Source organism: Sturnus vulgaris, chromosome 15, assembly GCF_052056855.1.
Source record: "Sturnus vulgaris isolate bStuVul1 chromosome 15, bStuVul1.hap1, whole genome shotgun sequence".
Classification (NCBI taxonomy): Eukaryota; Metazoa; Chordata; class Aves; order Passeriformes; family Sturnidae; genus Sturnus; species Sturnus vulgaris.
This window is the reverse complement of record NC_142257.1, coordinates 4,126,098-4,147,643: the sequence shown is the minus strand read 5'-3', so window position 1 is coordinate 4,147,643 and position 21,546 is coordinate 4,126,098. Positions and strand designations below refer to the sequence as shown.

The 21,546-nt window shown below is 40.8% G+C and overlaps 1 protein-coding gene across 8 annotated transcripts in view; it reads right to left on the bottom strand.

Annotated features, from left to right (window-relative positions):
* EBF1 (EBF transcription factor 1) overlaps positions 1-21,546 on the bottom strand; it is a 268,313-nt gene that overhangs the window by 79,200 nt on the left and 167,567 nt on the right. For 4 of the 8 annotated variants that reach the window (XM_088173961.1, XM_088173962.1, XM_088173963.1 and 1 more), the window contains exons 7-8: positions 19,575-19,656; positions 11,567-11,684 (exon numbers count right to left, since the gene is read on the bottom strand). In XM_088173961.1, the coding sequence (XP_088030087.1) occupies positions 11,567-11,684; positions 19,575-19,656 (200 nt within the window). Of the gene's footprint in view, positions 1-11,542; positions 11,685-19,574; positions 19,657-21,546 lie in introns of all 8 variants that reach the window. The other 4 variants (XM_088173959.1, XM_088173960.1, XM_014875919.2 and 1 more) reach the window with 1 other exon arrangement.

Below are 21,546 nucleotides of genomic sequence, written 5' to 3'. Positions count from 1 at the left end.
AATCTATTAGTGTATGAGGATGTATGACACAGTCGCACTTTGAAGATGTCATGGTTAAGTATTTCAGATTAAAAAACAGCCAGCAACAAAGCACATGTGTGCACACAGCACTGGTAGCTGTTCTTTGCAGCTCAATCTAGTCACAGAGCAAGAACAAAAAAGTAATAATCAGTCCCAGTAAAAGAAAAGCTTATTCCCATTAATGTTTCTTTCTGCTTTTATTATCTATTAATGACAGTCTCCTGCACTCATTGTTGCAGCCTGCCAGATGCAGCAAAGATTCATATTCATCATGTGCAGAAATTGTGCTCAGGCTGTTTCTGACAGGTTATGCAGAGCTGCCAATGGAGGGACCAAGGTCCAATGCATGGCCTCGGGTTTCCAGGCCCTGGGCCAAGGGGAAAGGTAGGGAATCTGGCTCTTCTGCAGGAAAAGCATCCCAGTGATCAGAGGGTTTAACTAAATTCCTGTTCTGGCCAGTAATACACTGAAAACTAACGAATATCTGGGACAGAAAGGGTGGGCATGCAAATTAATTAACATTACTGTTCTATTATTATTATATAATTAATAATAACAGTAATAATAATAATATTTTTATTATTGTTATTAGATTCATCAGTGCAATATAATCCTCAGCCCCTGTTTGTGATGGCAGTGGGACAGAGATGGAGGCAACATGACCTGCACTGCATTTCAAGCAGCAGTCGTGGCTGTGTTGCACAGACTGAGACCCCCTTGTCTCTGCTGTGCTGTGTCTCTCAGACTGTTGCTTCCTCTGTTCTTTGTGCTGCTCCAAGTGCAGGGTCAGGCACCCCCTCCCAGCCATTGAGGCTTTACTTGCAAAAACATAAGCATAAAATTATATTTATAGTTCATAGTATCTGTCCAGCAATGACACCACATAAAACCAGCACGCTGAAAATCTGAGTGAATACTTTGGACTCGAGCCTGCAAATGCGTAGAGAAGTTGTTCTTTCAATGTCTCTGATAAAGTCATGCTAGGTTTTTATTTATTTATTTAAGGGCCACATTCAGACCACCTACCTCAGGCATTGCAGCCTGTCAAACGTCAGACTCAGCTCTGGCTGGGTGAGTCAGCCTGCCTAAATCAGGATCCTCTTTCCTCTATACAATAAGCAGAAATGGGAAGATACCTCTGCGAGCCTGGAGACCCAGGGAGCTCCGTGCTGGCTCAGGAAAGTACCAAGGGATCTCAGCAAGACGATATCATAGGTAGGGAGCAGCCAGAAGCAACCTCATAAAAAATATTTGGCAGCTGATACTGAGCAGGCACCTGACTCTGGGCTTTCCTGCAGGCACCTCTGCTCAGGCTCAGGGCTGCAGGAGGAGGCAGAACTCACCATCACCTTCAGGGTCACAATCCCAGGAAAAGAGTCATTTTCCCCAAAGGGCCCCTAATCACAGAAGCTTTACCTTTCGGTGTCTCAGAGAGCCGAACATGGTCAGAAATATTTCTTTCACCCCTGTTCTTCTCCTCAAAGAGCCCAGGGAGTTGAGCGGCGCTCTCACCTGAACATCCTGCAGGAAAGTGCTGTGACCTCAAACCCCAACCCATGAACTAATGCTGTGGCTGGAAAGATGAGCAGTGCTGTGGTCAGGCAGAATTTGCTGCAAGTGCTGGCCTTCCCTCTGGGCATGGATCAGGTAACACCAAACCTATGAATTCCATATGCAAGCCCGAGTTTTCAGGGAACAGCAACACGAGCTGTCTGTTCAGCCTCCAGCAGCGAGGGAGAGATCCAGCACTCTGCTGCCATTTCACAACTCAGGAGGGACCTCTGTGGGAAAAGCACTTTGCTTTTTTCGTGGGATAGATACAGAACCTCTGAGAAAGCTGCTACAAAACCATAATGATATGGTATTAACCAAATATAATTAATTCTGAACCTCCTTACACTCCCAGTGCTAACAGGCACTTCAAGGGTTGTACAGCACACAGCACACAGGTTGCTGCAGCACCTGGGACCAGATTTTTGGAAGCATCCACCAGTCCAGTGGTTCTAGGAAGCAACTAATAGAATTTTCCAAGTACTCCACAGACAGATAGAAATTCTGTAGCCAGAGTTTTAAGAATCCCACTAAACACCTACCTGAAGCTTTTAGGCACCTTGGTGCTTTACAAGTTTGGCTTTAGGTCCAAGAACTTCCCAGAAAATTGCTCTGGGATACCTACACTCTTGGATGACCACTTGTCTCACAAAAAATGGATCAGAAGTTCAGAAAATCCTAAACATCCACATCATGAAGGGCGGTGTCTCACTAAGTGTTTCACTGTGGCCATTGTACTTTCACTTGCACACCTGAATGTTTTAATTTCTTTTGAGAAATAACCTTAAACTCCTAAATTTCAGACAAGTTTTTCATGAAACTTTATTCTTGATCTTTTTAATAAACTTCCTAAGCCCATTCGCTTTGCTCAGTGAGGTCATAAACCAGCACTGCTTATATTACAGTCACTTTCACGCTAAGGATTTGTTTTGTCACAAAGAGAACCATAAATTCATGGAACGAAGGTGGAAAGCAGAAAGGACTAATTGTGATACACAAAGCTTTCTGGTTATACTCAGCAAACAGTTTGGGCTAAGATTTTAAAAACCACTTTATGAAGTTGTACTACTGGCTTTAATGAAAGCACACTTTTTGCAATGCCATACACTCCCAAAAATCTTGTACTCTGGATTTGGGCCAAACACAAAGCCTTTCTTCATTCCAATATTAATTATTAGTAGCTCATTTTTATTCTTTACTACTAAACATTAATAACTTTCAAATAGCAAACCAGATTAGAATAACCACTCCAAACATCCTACCCTGGTGGGCTCCATTTTCTTCATCAGTATCCTGGTTTATGCTATTAACTCATTTCCTTGGATGTGGAGGAGCCTTGTCAAATACTCATTTTTCTGGGGAAACACTTGGCAGACAGAGACTTGAATACTCACTCCAGTCCTCTCTTAGTTCAGTGACAAGATGAGTTCATTATTTGTGAAGTTCTCTAAACTGAATATTCTAAATACCAGTTTTGTGGAAAATTTTCACCTAACCAAACCTTTAAACCTGTGATTGTTGTCACTGAGTTGATTCATAGCTTTGGACATAAGTTTCATGAGAGCAAAAACCTTCTATGACCACTGATTGCTTTGGGGTATTTATGCTCAACATGAAACATTTGGAAGTGTGATGATACCTGCAAACTACTGTGAACACCATCCTTTGAAAATCATGACATTTTATAACATCCAAATGAATTCTCAAAAAATCACTAATTCTTGGCCTTCAACTTCGAAATCTCAATGCACAAAATTATTTTCCTTCAAAATCTGCCCAAACCAGCAGGGGAACAGAGTGAAAAAAAGTATATTTTCCCACTATAACACCAATAAAGGTATCCTATAAAGAAAAAGCTAAACTAGAGAAATTTGTTCAGAAATAATATTAATCATACTACATTATTACAATGTTTTGTCATCTCCTGGTGCACCCATTTTGGAAAGTTGGAAAAACAACTCCTGGCAAAATTTCAGTCCCACAGTGGAGTGTCTCTCAAACATTTCTCCAATTCTAAAGTCATTCTTCTCCCCTATGATGCCACTGTATTTGTGACAGGGTGGCCAGCAAAGCAAATTAAAAGGTAATGAATACTCATCATCTATGAATACTCATTTCCTATTTGAGTGCTGTTGAATGTTCCCCTGTTCTGGTACCTGTGAAGTTTCTGCCAAAAAAGGGGAGTTAAACTTTTTCTACTTGCATGACTGGATTCCAGTTCCTCTGAGGTCTGGAGAGAAATCTCAAAACCTGCAGAAAATGGTTGGTCAAGCTCTCCAAATAAGAGTCAACATTTCTGGTGGTTGGAGAACTTCCATCTGAACTTTCCTCCCTTATGGGTCTGCTGTAACAGAAGTTTTTTCTGTGCAAATCTGTATCAAAATTCAATGGCAGTTTTCCCCACGTTTTCTTCTTTTTCCAATTTTGGGAGCACAGTTCTGAAAGCTCCTCAGAGAAATTCATAAAATGCTCTCTATCTTCATCCAGGTACTATTTTTCCATGAATTCATGACATCCTCCTAAAAATACAGGGTAACAGCATACCACAGCTTGACATCCCTTAGATATTTGTGGGGAAGGGCTGTTTGGGGGCATTTTATTTATTTATTTATTTATATGAAAAACATAAAGGGGAGCTGCTTATGTGTAGAAACTGACATGTCTTTGTAAAATTGAGGTGTTTCCCATTCCCAATTTTCCTTTCTCAGTTAAAGGTGACCCTAAATCCCTGATAAGTGACTGTCAAGGGGTAATCCTTTCTAACTGTGGTAATTGGAGTATTCAAATTTGCCTTTTCGGGAGGTATTTCCATGGACATTATGTAACAGCAATGCCCTCATTAATGACTAGAATACCTCAAACGATATCTCCTAAGTCTCCTGCAGAAGTCTTAGCTCAAATATGTTACACAATAATGTTTAAAAACCAAAAAATGCCCACAAACTCAAACCTCCAGCTTCATGCAATAGCTACACTCTAATGTCAGAACTGAAATTCTGGAATCTCCTCGCCTAAACCAGCCATTAAAAGTCCATTTTCATTGTTTAAATCTTGTTTTCATTTAGCCTCAGACTAAAAATAAATTTTGAAAGATCGGAATTGCTGCAGCCAGATATTCCAAGCTTTTGAGTACCTCTCCATAATGGATGATTTATGACCCAGACAAATAGAAACAAAAGATTTTCTGCTTTTTGTTTGGCGTGACTGGCTGCGAGAAGGGCAGCTCCACCTACCCACCCACCCACCCACAATTCTTGTGCAATTCTCAGTAATATCCAAGGAGGAGTAAGGGATCTGGGCCTGCAAACAGTGACTCTGCTCTGGTGAAGATTAAAGAAAAAACCATCAGCAAAATTCAGTGGGGCACAATTTAGTTAACTCAGTTTTGGTTGCCTGAGTCGGAGCTGTACAAATCCCAGCTCTGCCCTGTTCTGCTGATCTGATGGACCCCAAGATTTCACTCCTGAGGAGACCATTCTGCTCACCCAGCCTGACATCCTGCACAGCACCCATCAGGGAACCTCATCCTCAACCACGTGAGGAATTACTCAAACCTTAACCTCTCCCTGACCTGCCATACATTTTTTGGGAAAATACCATGTCCTTCCTCAACATCTGCAACAGAGAACCTGCCACAGTACTGGAAGCTTACTTCACTGCCTCCCAGAGTTAAATTCTTGTGGAGATCACCATAAGCCTTTATCTATGAATTCTCTCATGTAAAGCATCTTAACCCTCTGTCCATGTTTTGTCTCTTTGGAGGGGCAGACACTCCAGCTCCACCCAGGTTCACATTCTGAACTAATCCAGCCCTGGTGTTCTCACTTGTATTAGAAGTTCCAATTGATTATGAGAAAAAAGGTTGTTTTGAGGGTAACAGAGCACTAGACCAGGACTGCCCAGACAGGTTGTGGAGTCTCCTTCTCTGGAGATATTCAAAACCTGACTAGATGGGATCATGTGCAACCTGCTCCAGGCAAACCTGTTTTAGCAGGGGTTGGGCTGGATGATCTCTAGAGGTCCCTTCCAGCCCCAAACATTCCCTCATTTTGTGAAACAGAAGAAGTCCACAGGGCAGCGAAAAGGTTAATATTATACACTCAGTGAGGTCAAGCTCCAAGAACACATAACAAGCCATTATGTTAAAAATTGCCTGAATTTATGAGTCACTGCATTTATGAAGGAACCGATATGAAAAAGACAACTTGGCAAAAATAAAGAAAATTATTTCCAGCTTGAAGTTTTGCAATCCTTCAGTATATCAAGGCTCACTTACTGTTATTACTATCCATGTTGTGCAATGTTCTGAAAGTCACATTTTTTTCCCTTGTGTATGCATAGAGATGTCCAACAACCCAAGGTATTCTTCCCTCATAGAAAATAAATTAGAAAGCAGACATAACTCAGAATAACATACAAGATCCCCTCAAGTAGAGTGGTAGAATCCTAATATTTTTTTCAATATTTCCCTTCTAAATAATAAATCAAGCCCACTGCATTTCTCTATATGGAATGATATGATGCAGAAAAAGCTTGTGTGTTTATATTTTTCATATAATCACAAAAACATTCTTAAGCTCAGCACTAAACTATAACAGGTGCTTCCACCCATGGATGAAACAAGTCAAACTTTAATGTTTCTTTGTTTAAACCCGGGCAGATTTTAATGCAATAGTCCCTAACTTTGATGAACAACCTGAAGCTATACCAATTAAGGGTAAAAGGTATCAAGTGTTGAAGATTAACCCATCTCAACTTGCTAAAATTTTTGCTTCAGTCATTATTCTGTCTTGGGGTGACAATTTCATCAACTAGCACAGAGATAGGCACCACCAAGGAACTGAGGGATAAAATTGTTAAAATGGAGCTGATAGGGTCATCCTCTTCACAACTCTACACATGCCCAAAATTTAGTGGTTAAAGTTGTGCCAGGGCCACTTAGGGCACAAGAAGATGGTCACTAAGTCAGATTTCTGAGCATCTTTCAGGAATCACCCACCACGTGCAACCGAATTCATGGCATTCAATGTCTGTCCTCAACAACTCTGTTACAGGCAGACTAGAAATGACACCTAAGGGCAGTCAGTCTCAAAGTTTTATTTTGAAGATTATCTTCTCAAAATAGTTTATAAACTGGGGGGAAATCTTCCTTTTTTAATAAATCAAACAGGAAATACCTAATTCACTGAGACAATAACTTTTACTTTCAAATCTGAGGACTCAGTGGAAAATCAGTGATTGTGCAGTAACTGTGAGTTCTTAGGTGGCCCAGGATGAGCAGGACTGGCAAGAAAAGATCTTTAAATGCCCCATTGCTGGTAAGAGGATCCACCTGTCATGTCCAGCTGAGACACTGCCACTACTGCTTTTTATTTCTTGTAGGAGGTTTTGTACCTGCAGACAAACAGTTGGAGTCACTCACTGCTGTCATGAGCTAAAACATAACCAAAAGCTTGGCTGTCTCAGGTACCACAATACAGTGATCAAATAACCCAGCCATGCACTATCCTTTCCAGTTTAAGGCACCCAGTAGTAATGGTTTTGCTACATAATGACTTATTTTAGATATAAACACACAGATATGTACGTATATTTCATATTAAAATAACAGCAGGACGTTGCTTTGGAAATCATGGTTATCTCCACTTCCACCTGCAAACTCTGACATCACATCTTATAATTTGTGTCTATTTCTACCCTGCATCTTTTATCTGCTGCTGTTGTTGAGCTGACTCAGAACCAAATTGTCAGCAAACCTCAGCATCACTTAATTCTTCAGTGCTCTCCCATGGAGAAGGAAGGAAAAGAAAAAAGGAATAAAACTGTCCCTTTAAAAAGCCAGGCATTTAAGCTGCTTGTCAGTCATCTTCCTGACAAGGCCACTTGAATGTATTCAGGAATATTTGCATAAATGCTCGCTGTGAGTTCACCGTGGCAGCTACTGCTAATGGTACATAAAGTAATTTAGTCACTTCTCTTAGGCATCCTGTCAGGGTGATAAGCACCCCCTCTTTGCCTTGTTGCATATTAGATCATTAGATAATAAAGTGTTAGAGCATGCAAACTGACAGGGTCTCAGGGACTATCATTTTTCGAGGGCATTGCATTCTGCCAGGAAGGAAAAATAATAGAGAAACTGATGCTGCAATTGGCTTTACACTCTTGTAAAGACATTCAAAAGATTTGAGAAGAAAAAAGGATTTTTACTTTGCAATGATATGAGAGTGTTAACTGGAAACTTTGCAGTGGATTTATTGCTGGTAAACTTGAAAAGAGTTGTTGCAAGCCCTGCCAGAACTCTCCCCTTCAGTAAGTTCATCACTTAAATTTCATTGGGAAGATTTTGCTTTTAAAATTGACACCCTGGGATGAAGTACAAGCTGAAATATATCCTACTGGTTGGGGCCTGTTGGCTCTTGACTATACATCTTACTATATATATATAATTTGGAAAGGTCAACCACACCAGCTTTCTGGTTTACCATAAATATAAAACCAGTGAGGATCCAACTATTTGAGAATGAAAAAGTGATAATTATTGAAAACCACAGATTACTGTGGCTTACCCTATTTATACCACACAGAGATGGATGAAATAATAATTGGCCTCTGCCAGCTATTACTTTTAAAAGATAGATATGTTTTTTGAAAGATGAGCTGCTTAACCCACTGGCTTCAAGGGGGCAGCGTGTGGATACAAAACCAGGATCTGGGGTCCTGGTTAAATTCAGAGAAAGGAGCTACAAAAAAGAACCTTCCCTTTACTGAGAGAGAAGCCTGACAAGCAAGATATAAATAAAGATGTGTTGGATGTCCCGAAAATAATCCAGGCTACCTGCTAATGAGATGGTGAAACCAAATGTGGAGACACCAGGCTCCTGGGTGGCTTGGGAGGTGCAGCTTTCTTCCCAGATTTTTGGCCCCCAAAGTGTCTTTTAGGTGTCACACAAACTGCAAGTCCGTGTTTCAGAGCAGCAAACACAAGTTTGTAAGGAAAAATAAGCTGGGTATTGTCTAAGTAAACTCGACAACCACCACACCTTGCTTCATCCTGCCTCCCCTTCCCCAGCCCTCACAGTCAGGCATTCATCTCTATTGCCATCAGATATTTGTGTTAAGAAGTTAAATGTCTGGAAAAGTCCACAGGAATACCTTTGGTCAAGGGTATATTATAGTCAGACCCCAGATTTTACAAAGCTGTGCTGAGTAGCTGCTCACCAGAGCAATGAACCAGAGACAAACCATGGCTACATTCACTGCCCATCTCCCTGCTTATGGATACAGCTCAGGTCACTCTGTCCTGCCCCTGAGGGAGGCAGAAAAACTGGGAAGAAGAGAGGCAAACAAACTGCCTCTGGTATTATCAAAAAAAAAAAAAATTCCAAAAACTGGATAAAAATAATACATTTTGTGACTCGAACTGAAAGCAAAAATAAATTTTGGTGGAAGAAACTGTCATCTGTTCCAATGGGTCTTGTCCAAAATTCCGTAGCATTAAGCCTTTTCCTTTCTTTTTATTTATTTAGTTAAGTGTTTTAGATACCTAATAACATCATAACAATAGTTACTGGATTTTTAATTTTTTTTTCCTGTTTCTTGGACTCACATGTTCACAGAATTCCTGGAGAGCTGGACTAAAGGACTTAGGTTAAAAAGAAAGGCTCCACCAAGTCTTTGGGAAGAGAACAATTTTGTAGTCTGAAGGTTGCTATTCAAAAATAAGAATTTACTAGCAGTTGCTTTATGAGGTTGCTTGAGAGGTGCCTGAGAAAGCAGATTAGAAAAATCACTTTTCCCCCAAAATGTACACATGGAGATATTTTGCAGATGTTGACTTTTAATATCAGTACAGTAATTCAGGTGTGTGCAGAGAATTATCTTTTTTTGTTGTTGCTTTTTGCCACCAGAATCCCTCAGGTTGTAGGAGTGGGAACAACAGCTGTGGTAAAATGAGACACCACCGTGCATGAGAATAAGGGCATTTATATAAGAGAAATTAAGTACTGCCTCGACCAAAAACATGCACTGAGAAGACTGCAATGGGGAAAAAAGAAAAAAAAAAAAAGATGGCAACTACTTTAGTAGGAATATAACAAAAAAAATAGGAGTGTTTTTTTAAGACTAGAATTAGTGGAAAGACTACAAAGTTGAACAGAAAGAAGTTTCCCTTTGTAATGCCTTCTGCTAATTAATAAAGACAGAGTTCATACATTCCTTATAAATTTCAGTAAAAATTATGACAGTGGTTTGTTTATTAAATTAGGTTGTTGGCAGGATGAAAAAAAAATTCTATAACATGAATTATGGCTGAAAATGGCTCGTAGCCTACATAAAAAGTTAGAGCTAAATAAATACAGATGTAAGTTATGTTTATATAATGAGAAACGCTGCTGAGCTAAGAATTTTAGGTTAGTAAGTGTGAACTACAGACCCGATTCTGCAAACACTTATCAATACCCTCAGCTTCTCTGACACAAGAAGCCTCATTGATCCCAACAGGACCATATGTGAGCATAATCTTAAATATATGCATAAGTGCTTGCAGGACTGATGCCTGAAAGCATAAACAGAATAGAAAAGTATTTCCACAGGAATCCACTGAGCAGTAGAAACCCACACATTTTCCCATTTCTCAGCATTAATAATTTCTTTTAACATATCTAGTTAACATTTTTCTGAGTGGCATTTGCTTTCCCAGAGAAAATTTTATCTGGTTTCTTCAAACTCTTTGGAAAAATCTATTCAATTATTCATCAAATCCTTGGCAAATATTTGTGAAACAAACCAGCATAAAGGACTGGTGCCTTCTACACTCAGCTACTTCAATAGGAGCTGAGGGTACACATCTCTTAGAGGGAGCAAGCACCTATTGAATTTAGGATTACAAACAGCTTTGAAGACAAAGAGCTATTCTACCAAGCTGGAACAGGGAGAGGGGAGTGAAATGCCCTCTGTTTTTGTTTTGTTTTTCAGCAGTACTCATCAACTTTGAGGACAAAGAGCAAAACAAAACATTAATCAAATCCAGATTTTTCAAAGTACATTTGCACTCAACAACTCCCATTTTAAGCACCTACAGTCACCAGCAGATGTTCCCTTCCAGAACCAGCTGACCTTACAGAAGAGATTACTGTCCCCAGGCTGCTTCCAGCCACGTGCCCCCATCCCACCCTTGCTGGAGTTTACTGTGCTTTCAGAAAAGCCAAATTGCCAAATTGCCTTGCACCATTTCTCCTTCAATCATTTCAGCAACAAGCCAGATTGGCAAAGAGTGATTATTTAAATGGTTTAATTTAAATGAACTTCATTGGCCTGGAGGAGACCAGGGAGCAAGCACACAACCATCCTAGCTGGCATGTCCATGGTGAAGAATAGCCTGGAGCAGGGAGGAGAGACAAACAGCTGTGGGAAAAGCAACGTCCTCAGCTGGCACAGCTGGAGCCAGAAAAGAACATTCATCCATGGCTTAAGTAAGCAGATGGATTTCCAAAAGGGCTCTGCTTTCATTTAGGGCAATTCAAAGGAACAGATGAATCTCCTAGACAGCTCAGCACCCTATAGATAGAAGAAATGCAATCCAAAATTTGGGTGCTGAGCACTTCTGAAAATATGCAACATACTTTAGATGCACAATCAAAAATCAGGGCTGTCTGGAAAAAAAATCAGACTCCAATTTTGGGTGCTGAATAAATGCAACCAACATTTCAAAAAAAAAAAATCACCCCACTTCACTGACACACAGGACAACCTCTGCACTCACGTTTGCTTACTTTTTGGTCATTTCACTACATTTAGAGCTGACGTACTTGAAAAACTCCCCCTTTGGTCTGAAGGCCAGTCCCTTTCAAACGCCTGGCCCCAGAGACAATAAACTCTTACAGGACAATTTTGAAACCAGCAGGCAGAGACACAAACCAAATAAACCCACATTTAAAGTAGCAATGCCAACCAATGAAAATGATTTGCCTACCATGTTCCAGATAAGAAGGCGTACCTTCCGAGGGATCGAGTCTTCGAGCTCTCCGCCCGTGCTTGGAATTGTTGTGCACAAACATATTGTCTGACACTGCCAGCACATGGCCATCAACATTGACTGTTGTAGACACCACGACCTGCAAGCACAAGACAGAGATGGAGGAAAATTTGGATAAATCCGTGTGTTTTTTAAAAAGCACGGAGTGTAATAAACTCAGTTAAATAAATAACAGCTGGGAGCTGTAGAAAATTGCAAAGCTATTTCGCATAATAACTGGTGCTTATGCTGTACAAATCTAACAAGAGACGCTATTGATGAGTGGGTCTTTGGCATCGAAAGCTTTTGATGCAGCTTTAAGTCAAATTGCAGAGTTTGTAGCTGCGTGGCAGACAGCACACTGTTAACCATCATTTTAACAAGAAGATCTTTATTAAGTATTTTTTCTCCTATATACAAGGGCAGCTGTGTTTCACCCTAAATTATCCTTCAGTTTCCACGCTGAAGTAGATAGAGATGTTGACATTGCAAATGAGAATTGATTCAGAATAAAAGAAAACAAAAGTGTATTTGTGAAGTTGTAACAAGAGTTGTTGCCTGCCTTGCCCCCACCCTTCTCTGCTGCTCTCCCATCAGCACAGTCACTGCAGGTTGTTGGACTTGCCCAAATTTCTCCTGAGCTCTTAAGGAATACATATAGGCATGTTTGTGTACACACACACACACACTTGACAGTGGGGTCTTGATCTGGAGAACACAACTCTATTCATCCAGTGTTAGAATTATTTGTATTTCTCAACTTATCTCAATGTCAACACCTGGGATTTGATTTGAGGCGAGGTGAGGGAGGCACAGCAGGACTGCACTGGAGGAAGGATCAGACACTTCTGCTCCCCAGAGCTGCCCAGGGCAGAGAGGAGCCAACCCAGCAGGGGCAAGCAGGTAAATGATGGGTCCAGAGTAGAAGACCCAGCTGCTCCAAGGTGTCCAGAGGGACTCCTCAACTTTGAGGCTCCTAAAGGAAATCCCTGTCCAGGCAGAGAGCATGTTAGCCATGAAATATCCTGGAGAAACAAGTCCCCTGCAGAGCTGCGAGCTCTTCGCACCACGTCTCCTCCTACCCCGTTCACACCAAGCAGTCTCTCAGCCTCCCTGGCTTTCATTCAGCCACCCCTCCCAATGCCTTTTCCCAGGAAAAGTATGGCATTCCCAGGGTTTTACCCCAGCCAAAGATTTGGCCTTCAGCTGGCTGCTGGCTTGCCAGGAGCACGCGGCGCCTTTGAGAACTTTGACTAAAACAATAAGAAGAAATGACCTACACTTCTCCTTACATTAAACAGGGAAAGGGATTAAAGACTGAAACCCACAGAGATATGTTTATTCATGCGACCTCTTACAACCAAATATAATAATTGTCTGTTAATTGCAGTTTCAGCTCCCACCTCATGCTTCGACATGTGAAACAGCAATCAGCAGCTCCTGTTTAATCCACCTATTATGTTGACTAATTAACTTTGCTCGACAGTTTATTTCTTCCTCCATTATCAGCCCCTGTCAGCCGCAAGCACAGAGCCGCAAAGGGGGACCTCAGCCCTTTTGATTGATCACCGATAGATTGACATGCAGATTAATTTAATTAGAATCACCTCACTTGAGAAATGAAAGACAATGGCAAGGGGGCTAATAGATCTGCTCTTATAATGAGGCAAGCCTCCAGAGCCACGGCAGAGGATTTCTGATTTATTTTGCTGAATTCCCCAGTCGCTCTGAAAGGCTCTCGCTTTAATTGTTCTTGGTTTTGAGAGGCTTTAGCCTCTGAAGAGGTGAAATGCTTTACAAGGATTGGCAAACATTGCTTCAACTCTCTCAGGAAGCTGCTGCCTCTCAAAGTTGGTCAAATGGGGACACTTAAAGGATCGCTTACAACTATTCAATTTCATCACTTGAATTGGAGCTGGAAGAAAAAAAAAGAGTGAAAGTAAAATTTTTCTACCTGTTTCTGGCCCCAAATTAAAATACTCAAAAAGTAAGCAAAGCCACTAAACTGGCCAGAGTTGATCCTGAAGTTTTTCTCTTGAAAAAGAGGAATACAAAAGAGAATATTTTACATCTAAAAGATCCTAACCCCATCCCTCAGAATGGCATTCCAAGCAATAGATTTTTGTGCATGTTTTAAGTGAAAGATATTAAAATACAGAATAAATGATTCAAGAGCTCCTACAGATGGAAATTTGGGGAAAAGAAAGCACCAAATACTACAGATAAGTTTTTCTGAAATCAAACTAAGGAGAGAAAAAAACCCAAGCCCTATATATAAAATTCCAAAAGGGATTTCAAAAGTAATTTATCCATTGAATTCCTGAGGGGTAGAATAAAGTTTATGATATTTTCAATAAAATATGATCTTATAGTAAGTGGCTCAGGGTTTGCAATCTTATTTGCGGACTTGCAACCATTGTAAATTCTTTGCAAGTGGGGTTTTGAGCCAAATCCTTGGCATTGCCTGTCACAGCTTCATGATTTATGCCAGCTCCTTATCTTCTTCTATGGGTTTGATTAGATGCATATGAAAACTAACAAAATTACAATTAATAACAATGGCTGCAAGTTAAATATTTTCCCCAGTTCCAAAACCCTATAGGTACACACAGACTTCCCACTGAAGCTGATCAATCCTGGGCTGAAACCAAAACTTTCCACATTTTTAGAAGTGAGATTCCAGAAAAATAATGAGTCAGGAGAAGTAACAGTAAGGTAATTCTCAAACCTGTGAAAATCCTGTATCTAAGCAGCTGTTGCTATACATGCAACTTTCTAGGTAAGAGCTTGAGGAAACAATCCTGTTGAGGTTTTATGTGAGTAAAGCTACATTTAATTTCCCCCTCCTCAGGTTTTCAAAACTGTTGATGCAACATATTTTGAATTACTTAGCAATGTCTTCCTAGCTCCCTCCTGAACAGTTTGATTTACTATGAAGAGACCACATTGGTGTGGTTCTTTGGTGTCGTTAGCAGCAGAAACTATAAATGGAATCCCCAAGAGAAACTGTTTCCAGTCTCAGGAAATGTAGAAAAAAACCTCTTATGTGTCTGTTTGAAAAAAAATGATTATTCATAGCACACCTGTAAGAAGCAACACGCTCTTGCTGCTCAATTCTTAAAATGAAAATCCTCATTTATAGAGGAACACTGAATGCACACTGCACTAAGGAAATATTAATGCCTCTAATTATTAAGAGTGAAAAAAATGCACCTCGAATATTGTGTGCCACAGTTACCTACTTGGATTGCTACAGAGCACTTACATACTTACAAGTTCTACTCATATTTTTTAATCTAAAAAAATACTACACTCTCCTCATTTTGATTTTGAAACGACTGGGATATGTTCAAGTTAAAGCACATGCTAAAACTAATTTGTGGAGAAATCATAAAATTAGGGGGAGGGGAGAGCCAGAGTATATGTGGAATGGGCACCAAGGCATCCTAAAACACAGACTGTAGCAAGAGGGAAAGGCACACTACAGTTTAATAAATGATTAATGAGGTGCTGACACATTAATGTAAGCACAGGGACAACCAGGTCTGCCAAATCTCAAACCTTTCCAAATTTTGTCAACAAAACACAGTTTTAATTTGAGACAGGCAAACACGGAAAATGATTTTGAGCTTTAGCTTTAGCCCTTCATAGATTTTGAATTTAAATCCTGTATCAACACCAGGGGAGACAGAGGTATGAAAGAAACACATGGGTTTACAACTTTCTTCAATGGAGTTGGCACTATTGAATGCAGTAACGTATCCCAGCTCTGTGGATTATTCTGCCTGCCATTAAATAGTTCAGTTTGTGAATACTTTGGAGCTTAGATGATTTTTTTTTTCCTTTAAATATTCAGAGACCAGGAGCCTGGAGATCAAGCTATTTATCCACGTTTAGCACTCGGCCCGTTTATTTGGTATAGTACCTCACCTAATATATCAAAATTAAGCATTGAACAACTCCTGATTTTTCACCACAGCCCATTAAGCTTTGCTCACTGATTAAGACATAGCATTTTTCTTGTGCTTTCAATTTTCTCCAGTGTATGGTGAGGGATCTGATATTTTTGCAATGTCCTCTATACCCAGTGGCAAAAGCAGAGAAAATCTGGCTAGGATGATTTCCAGGTTTGAAGTGTGTCCTAAGTGTTAAACATGTAACTCCAGTGCTTGCCACTCTTCTGAAAGCTATAAATGGCTCGAGCACATCTTTATTTTCATCACCACTTGGTGACCTCTTCCTACAATGTGTTGACTTCTTTATTCCAGTAACAAAAAATCACTCTCCATTTAACAAGACACTTCAAAAGGTGCCTAACTAAGAGCACATAAGTACAATACACTCAGTAATTTTGCTCACGTGCTCAAGGACAGGCTGGGCACTTAATTACCTTGTTGAATTGGGCCACAGCTCTCACTGCTATTTTTCAGTCTCTTTTTCTTTTTTTCTTTTTTTTTTTTTTTTTTTGCCTTTCCCTTCTCTGGGGATGGAGCCTTGCATGTCCAAATTCCATTATCTGGGATTCATGAAGCATCATCTCTGTCTCTTATGCAAATTTGCAATAAGACACAAGTGGCTTCAATTCAAACATGAGTGGCAGCATCCCATGGAGGCAAACGAGCAGCCTCTGCTGCAGGAGAGGCTGTGGTAACAGAATCAAACAGCATGGTAATCTCTAAGTGACTTTCAAGGTTTTCATAATAAGTGAATGTTTGGGGTTTTATTCAGTGACACAGCCTGAAAAGTTTCCTCTAAATTAAAACTTGACATGTGTCAGTTTACAAGCAGTTGTGTTAAAACAAGAACAACAAGACAGCTAGGGCACCTGGGTTTCATTAATTACAATAACATACAAAACTGTTTAGGTTGTATGAATGAGTTTTTAGTTCTGAAAATTCAAATCTGGGCAGAGTTCACTTGTTACACCATCTACTTAGTAGTAGTAGTATTATTATTACCACTGCAGCCCATCCCACCAATAATGATGACTTATTGTGACAAAGAATTCACAACCAGACAGAGCATCTGCTCCATAGAGTTTCTGGAATAAAAAGGCAAGGTTGGGCAAAGGTGATGATACACAACAGCACCAAATGTTTTGTGCAATTGGGCTGATGAAACACTGAGATGAAGTGATTTTCTCAAGGCCAAGCAGGGAGTGTGAAGCACAGCTGAAGTACTGTGCAGTACTTGACTTCTCCTCCCTGATTGTCTCCTTGTGCTAATAAAGACACAACCAACACAGCCAGGGCCAGCACTGCTCCAGCACACACACTGCTGGCACTCCACACTGCTCCACTTGTCACATGCCTGGACATCTCAGACATGCAGAGAAATTTATTTCCTTCCAGGCCCACAGCAGCTTTTGTGTTAGACTTATCACACTTCTACATTTGCAAGCAAAGTTCAGGATAAAACCTCCTAATCCATTTCTGATTGAGAGCCTGAATGAAGTGTTACACACAGGTTGCCTGAATCAACACACACTCTGCCTCCTCCCTGTACTTTCTTAACATGTCTTGTATCAGACAATAATCGGACAATTCCATGCTGCAGGGGGAAAAAACCAAACCAACTCTAAATTCCACTGAGAAAGGAAATTTTCCACAGGACTGGTCCTTAGACGGTGCAAGACTCATATCCTTGACCCTTCACTGATTCTCCCATCAAAACCATGATCTGTGTTCTAAGAACTTCCAGCAGCTTTTGGGGACTGATGAACAACAGACAAAAGTTGGACATATCTCTTGGCAGCTTCGTAGTCCAGCACAGGTAGAGGATGAAGGAATGGAATGTCTCCATTTTTGTGTGTGTAAAATGAGTATGGTACCATTTAAAAGTATCTAGAAATACCTTATCCTCATGGTTTTTAACCAGAACTTTGACATAATCATTGGAGACCTTGTAAGTCACTGGCAACCATTCAAAAGCAGTTGATAGCAAACACGTTTCACTTGGTTCCTACACAACCTTGCCTCGAAGACCCAGGAGCACCACAGCACTGAGATAGCAATGAGATACTACATTAGTAGTAGCATTGAGACAGCAATTGAGTAGCATTGAGATACTACATGTACACTTGGTCCTTTTCACCCTAAGAAATGATAAATGAAGCTCGGACACTGTAGAGCCCAGCTGTTTTATTTTAAGAAGTCTATTGCTAAAAGTCCAACAAGTACAAAATTAAAAAAAAAATAGAGAAGGGAAGAAACAAAAGCAGCTATTGTAAAACAATAAGCCTGGGCATTGAAGAGAACGCTGGGAGCTTCAATGCCACCCTGTATGAGGGTAGGAGTGGTTCACTCGGCTGAAAGTGATTAATTTCTTGAAAATGCTGAGGTCACGCTAATTGACATGACCTGTGTAATTAAGCAGGCTCTGTTTACACACGGAAAGCTCAACTGCTGTGAAGCTGGGTTTGTATGACAGAATGTCTTTACAAGTCAAGAGATCAACAACCTTTCCTATGTCCTACCTCCCTGCCGACACAGCTCCTGATTGCTGTTCTGAGGAACACGCACAGGCATTTCCATATGAAAATCAGCCTGGAGCCTGGGCAGCACAGCCCCAGCAGAGTGTACATGTTGTGAAGCAAGCTCTGACAGGCCCCGGGGGTGACTGCTCGGGCTAAATCCCCGTGCTGCTGAGAGTCCTTTTCCCACATTCTCTCTCTGTGACAATGCCCTCTGGAATGGCAGCAGAAACGTGACAGAGGGAGGAGTGTGGGGTGAGGAGCTGAGGGCTCTGCCATGCTAATGCTGGCTTTTACACTGATTAATTTAATCCCTGTGGCCACATCTTCTCACTTCTGCACTTCCCTGCTCAGAAGCAAATAGCACCCTTCCACCTTCCAGCATTGCTGCAATTAAGCAGTTCAACAAAAGACATTCTACATATAAATAATATTGTCACTTACATAACATTCAACACTTGTATTGAAGGGCAACAATGCTGGAAATGAAGCAAGCAAAGTCCTGAGTAACTACAGAAAGCAGATATATTTTGGAGTTGTCTTTCTCCAGAAACCCATGTGGTCTATGGGACAAATCTCTTGTTTCTTCCTCAGAACCCTGAGGAAAATCCCCACGGATAGATTCTACCATGTTTTCTCCATGGGCTATAGTCACTCCTCCCACCAAAACAGAAGGTCCTTTGACTCTCTATCCCATATTTTATTCAGCACATACCCAGGTAAAGCATTATTACCACAGTCAAAGACCATGTCTTCAATAAAAGGGTTGGAGCAATAATTTTTCAGCATTGCCATCACTCCACTCTGCTGCCAGCACTGGGGAAGTGCATGCACAGACCATCTTCCCAAGACACTGTGATGTTCTTCATCCCAAAACGAGTTGTGACATAGGTGGAGCATAAAAAGACATCCTTGGCCATCTGAAGCTGTGCTGATATTTCAGCTCCCAAACCCCAGTGCCACAAGATGCAACAGTGGGGAAATACCAGCCCAAAGCAACCCAAGAAAGAGACACCCCATGGTAGCTTTTTCCATGTTCTCACTACAGAGATGAACCTTCACCCCATCAATGCACGTTTATGAGTCTTTACCACTGCTCAGGAGTAACAAATACAGCCACAAGCCTGATTTTATTAATTGCTCTTACACTTTCCTCTCCAGCCAATAATCAAGGTGCTCACTCGGTGTCTGCATGAAAACAAATAGTTCCCCATGGAGAGAGGAATATCTCAGAGCAGGGGAGCCCCATGGCTGAAAACAACAGAGAGGTCATTTTGATTTTTCCTTTTCATGCTTTCCCTTCCGGTAGAGATGACTTTATCTTCAAGAGTGCTCTCTTCCAGAGCAAGAAAACCCAACTACTTCCTGCCAATTCTGCTGTAAAAAGAAATCCTCAGGCATTATTTTGTGACCTTATGTTTTTAGCATCTTCCAGTGAATTACTAGGTTAGTTTGGGTCAAAGTACTTCTGTCCCTAACAGCTGCTGATTTTTAAAGGAGGAAGCGTGTCCGACTGACCTGGAATCGACGCATGTCTCGAGGGTTTCCTGCATTTTTTAGGCAATTTTGGTTACATTTGAGGAAAAATTTCAAGAAGAACCTGTGGAGAAAGAGAAACGAACATTAATGTCTTATAAATAGGGTGTAGTGTGTATAAATATAACAGTGATATAATTATGACATCTGCACGTTTGGTCCAGCAAAGATTTATCAACATCAGTATTTCCAACTCAGACAAATCACTCCCCTGCCCATCCAAAGAGGGAGTGGAGCTGGCATAGGCCTCAGGCTAGCAAAAAATGTGTGTACATCGTGAAAATGTAAACACTAATTTCATAGCTCTGTTGTGTCAGAGCCATTAGACTTTGCAGAGTCAGTCCCTCTGTCAAGCCAGGCTCACTGTGCCATCCAGAGCAATGAGGAACAGACACGTTTTTCAGCAGAACAAAAAAAGAGAGAGAAAAATGCTAGACATGAAAATTCCCTTGGGTATAAATGGGGTTTTGCTTTACAAGTTCGCTGTCACCCACAAGTCTTGATTTAATACAAAAATACTGAAAATGTTCCATACAGTTGAAATCTCCCTCCCAGGATTAAACCAAGTTTGTGCATAAAATTAATGCTCAAACAGTGGTTAATGGAGCCCAAATCCATGAGAGAAGGGGGAAGCCTTTGTCAAAAGAATTACTTCATGGAAAAATGAAATATTTTTGATGCAGTCTATTTCCTGACCATACACAGTTCACTGAAGTAGCTATATGACCCTGACATATATCTCTAAGAAAAGACATTGCCTTTTCCAAAGCCAAAGAAAAAAGCAAACATTTCACTGAAAATATTTCCTTCAGTGTTATGCATCAGTGGACTGTAAACTCATAAAGACAAGTCAATGAATAATAGTGGGTCTCAGATTCCAGGCTTCCTCCCTGAAAGTCAAAGTTTATCAGCCTTTTGTCCAAAATAAACTACAGACTAAGGTCTACTAAAGCTCAACTGAGCAAAGTTTAATCCTCCAGCAAGTTTAAAGCCCAGTGTAACCAGACAGGGCAACATTACATGTGCAATAACCATCAGTGACTAAGCAAAAGTTCCTCTGCCCTGTTCCCACATACAGGAGTGGGGTGGGGAACAGTTTGATCCTGTTTTACTTTAAATCTGAATGTTAACTTTTGCAGGCAGCCCTCTTTTAGCTCCCAAACTGGATGCTAGGCCAGCAGAATTTGCACAGACTGTCACCAAGAAAGGCAACACTGCAGGGTAAACAGCTTCAGAAAATCCCTTTTTGATGAGCAGCATTCTTTGCCCTGCTCTAGTTGTGATGCTGCTCCTCAACAAGGCAAGTTTTGCTTCTTGTTCCTCCACGTCAAGAAAATCATACAAACAGCTGCAATGATAAATCAAACTACAAGGGACTGTTTTCATTAAAGAAATGCAATGTAATGAGGAGGTGATGCTTGGGATTATCAAGGACTAGATCTCCTGGCCTATGAAGTCTCTTCTAGACCTGAGCTTCTAAATAAGAGCAAGCAATGAACATAAAATAAACACCCACAACACTACAAGAGAGGTTTGGAGATAGTGTTTGTTTAAAGGAAAGAGCAGTGCAAGTCATTGCATTTCTCAATCAAGCAGGTTGATATTCAATAATGGAAAGGTGGTGCTATTTGCTGTACATGTGTGTCTTTTTAAGCTGCTAATGGCCAGCTGTGACAGCCTGACTCAGATTGTGTAGAAGGAGCTGTCAGCACAAATCTTGGCATCTCAGATCCAGACAACTGCTTGCCACCAGGCGAGGGTTTGTACTTGTGCCAGAATGGATTTTGAGAGACAAGCAAATAGGGCATTAATTCCACCAAAGAAGAACGAAAAGTGGGGAGAGTTTGGGATCTTACACTTCAGATGATGGCTGTCCTGTCAGTAGCTCATCATTTAGCTCACGAGCTATGAAGGGCACAGACATCAGATCCCTCTTGCCCTAAGCTGGCCCTGT